The sequence below is a fragment of the Aplysia californica genome, unplaced genomic scaffold (genome assembly GCF_000002075.1).
Source record: "Aplysia californica isolate F4 #8 unplaced genomic scaffold, AplCal3.0 scaffold00337, whole genome shotgun sequence".
In the NCBI taxonomy this organism is placed as follows: Eukaryota; Metazoa; Mollusca; class Gastropoda; order Aplysiida; family Aplysiidae; genus Aplysia; species Aplysia californica.
The window spans coordinates 686375-688995 of record NW_004797607.1 but is presented as its reverse complement, the minus strand read 5'-3'; the positions used below and the strand labels follow the sequence as shown (position 1 = coordinate 688995).

The 2621-nt window shown below is 39.9% G+C and overlaps 1 protein-coding gene across 1 annotated transcript in view; it reads left to right on the top strand.

Moving 5' to 3' along the window:
* The window catches only part of LOC106012339, a 22021-nt gene that overhangs the window by 18101 nt on the left and 1299 nt on the right, over positions 1–2621 (top strand). The window contains exon 2 of the mRNA XM_013085039.2: positions 2225–2347. Within this exon, the coding sequence (XP_012940493.1) occupies positions 2225–2347 (123 nt within the window). The remainder of the gene's footprint in view (positions 1–2224; positions 2348–2621) is intronic.

Below are 2621 nucleotides of genomic sequence, written 5' to 3'. Positions count from 1 at the left end.
GTGTATAATATATAATTTCAATTGAAACAAGAAGATCAGAACTAACGAAGTTGACAGCAGTAACAAGAACAACACACTAACTAAACAAAAGCCATCGCAACAACAATAACGGCTCAAATATCAATTTTTCGCACCAGCCATTTGCTACATCTTAGGCACTAAAAAAGAGATTTATTTGCTTTTGATTGAGATACGCAAAAATTTGTATCATGTCTTAAGTCACCTGTATGGGGATGGGTAATCTTTAACCAGGAAAAAAAGAAAAGAAGAAAAAAAAGGTGAAATAGATTTCGACTACAACATCATTGATTGACCTGGAGAACTATGAATTATTTTATTAGGTATCCAGGACAATATTCCCATCATTGATGCCCACTTGCCCGGTCAGTAAACCCATTTTTTGAGCTCGTCTAAGGTTGTCTCATCCGTCTCTATGGCCGCGGCAATCCAGGAAAATAGCCCACTGTCCGAATTTATAGTATTGGGGCGTAGCTCGATTATACATAAAATAACATCGATAGCAAAAGTATTTTGATATAGAAACGGCATCGATGGCCAGAAAGCAATTGGACGAACCATTGTTGTGGCAACAAGGATCTTTATTAAGTGGAGTGCATCGCTTTCTCACTTCGCACAATGAGCATAATGTCAAGTATGACCTTAATTTTCCGCGTAGAAACCAATTTTGATCTGTCAGGTCTTAATCAATTTCTGAAAAGAAAGCATGTTTGATTATTCCAGTGCAGGAGAAGTTGGTGGATTTTATTTTTCTATGTTGACTTTGGTACTCCTCAAACTCTTACAGCGAGTTTCCTCCCCAGAAAGAGGTGTATACAAAGTGATAATTGCCTGTCGCACCTTGTATTTCAAATTGCACGAATAAACCAATGATACCACCATGCTGACGATGGATAAAGTTGAGGGTTAAAGTAAAAGCGAGGCACAGTCCCGGGTCAAGTTCTTTTTCTTATAAGTGGTTTAGGGGGCTCTCGTGGCCTAGAGGTCGGGTTCGAATCCGGGTAGCTATGGAAACAATTTTCTTCTCTAAAATTATCTTCTTTCACCTCCTCTCCTGCTCTCTATTAGAAACGTTCTGTAGTCTACTTTCGTCTCCAGTTTCTGCCCTCTCCCACCTCACCTCCTTTGCCCTCCTTTGGGCTCCTGTCTGACTCTTTCTTCAGCCTTTCTACTGCTACTCGCTGGCTCCTTCTTACTGCTGTCTTTCAGCCACACACCTGATCTTCTGGTATGAAAGATCTACACCTAGCCGTCTCGGACAAGGGCAAAAAATGTTGGAGGTCCCGTGTGCAAGTTGCGCATGTTAAAGATCCCTTGGTGGTCTAAAATCGATAAGAGTAGGCTTAGGCCGCCATCCGGGCAAAATAAAAAATTTCGTACCAACTGAAAATGTTTAAAGTGTCCTGCGCACTCATATGACGTTATGCAGTTGCGAGCGCCGTAAAACACTTATTTAAAAATTATTATAAGTGGTTTTATTGATTATATCGTCAGTTTTCGTGGACTTCCAGATAAAACTGTTATTCGAATAAAGACCTCGAGGGGCACCTTGCAACACAATTTCATTCTGTTTCATCATTCAAGTCCTAATTTTTAATTAAAGAAAAATAACTAGTGTCCAAGACATATTTTTTTAGATGCCCACTCTTTCTGTAATATTCTCAGATCTTCAATAAATGACTTAAACTCTTACCCTCTAATTATAAAGTTCGATACTTAGTTTTGAGAAATTTGAAGTAAGGAATTTTGAGTTTAACATCATGGTCAAGTTTTTTGCGAATGCACTTCTTTGAATGTCTTGATAACGGCTCCGAATTATCTTACGATTTTGATAGAGCAGATAGACCCTTTGGTTTCATTTGGTTTCTGATCTCTTGGTATTAGTAACTCAAAACGAAAAAAAAATATCAGATAGATCCTTGAATTTGGGACTGGCTGACGTGTTGACACTATTTCATGACGTAATGGTAAATTGTCGTATAAAGTGTGCCACTCGGGGCTGATTTAGGATAATGTTTAACTTAATACTTTAGTAAAGCACTACTTTAACGATATTTTTATAATAACAAGTCTTATTTAAGGTTAGACTGGTCCGTTTGCATCAGACGAACCAGAAGCAACATCTCTTCCGAGACCGATCAGAGTTGAAATCTGTCTCGTATCGGTGTCATTTCGTCCACTCAGACGTCCTGACTTTCGGAACTAGTCGACTGGGGAGAAGTGCGGGGACAGGGGATGGCTCTCCGGATACTGGACCAACAGGGAGAGTTGTGGTCATCGGGAGAGAACACCAGGCTAGAACTGGACAAACTAGGGGCGGACAACTCAAGTAGAAAATAAGAGACTAAAGGAAAGAGGCAAGACTGAATGATTGACCCAGATTTATCTCCCCCTGGATCCAGTGACGTAAGGTCGTTGGATCTGTTGAGTGTAGTTAAGGCTTCCGCTCCACTGCCTCTTCCAGATTGTGGTTTGTTTGGGGAATTTGCACAAGCCTATTCACTCAAGACTTTTTGCTGTTCTTCGTCCTTCTCCATAACCTGTTTTCTATCTATCTATCTATCCATCTATCTATCTATCTATCTATCTATCTATCTATCTAT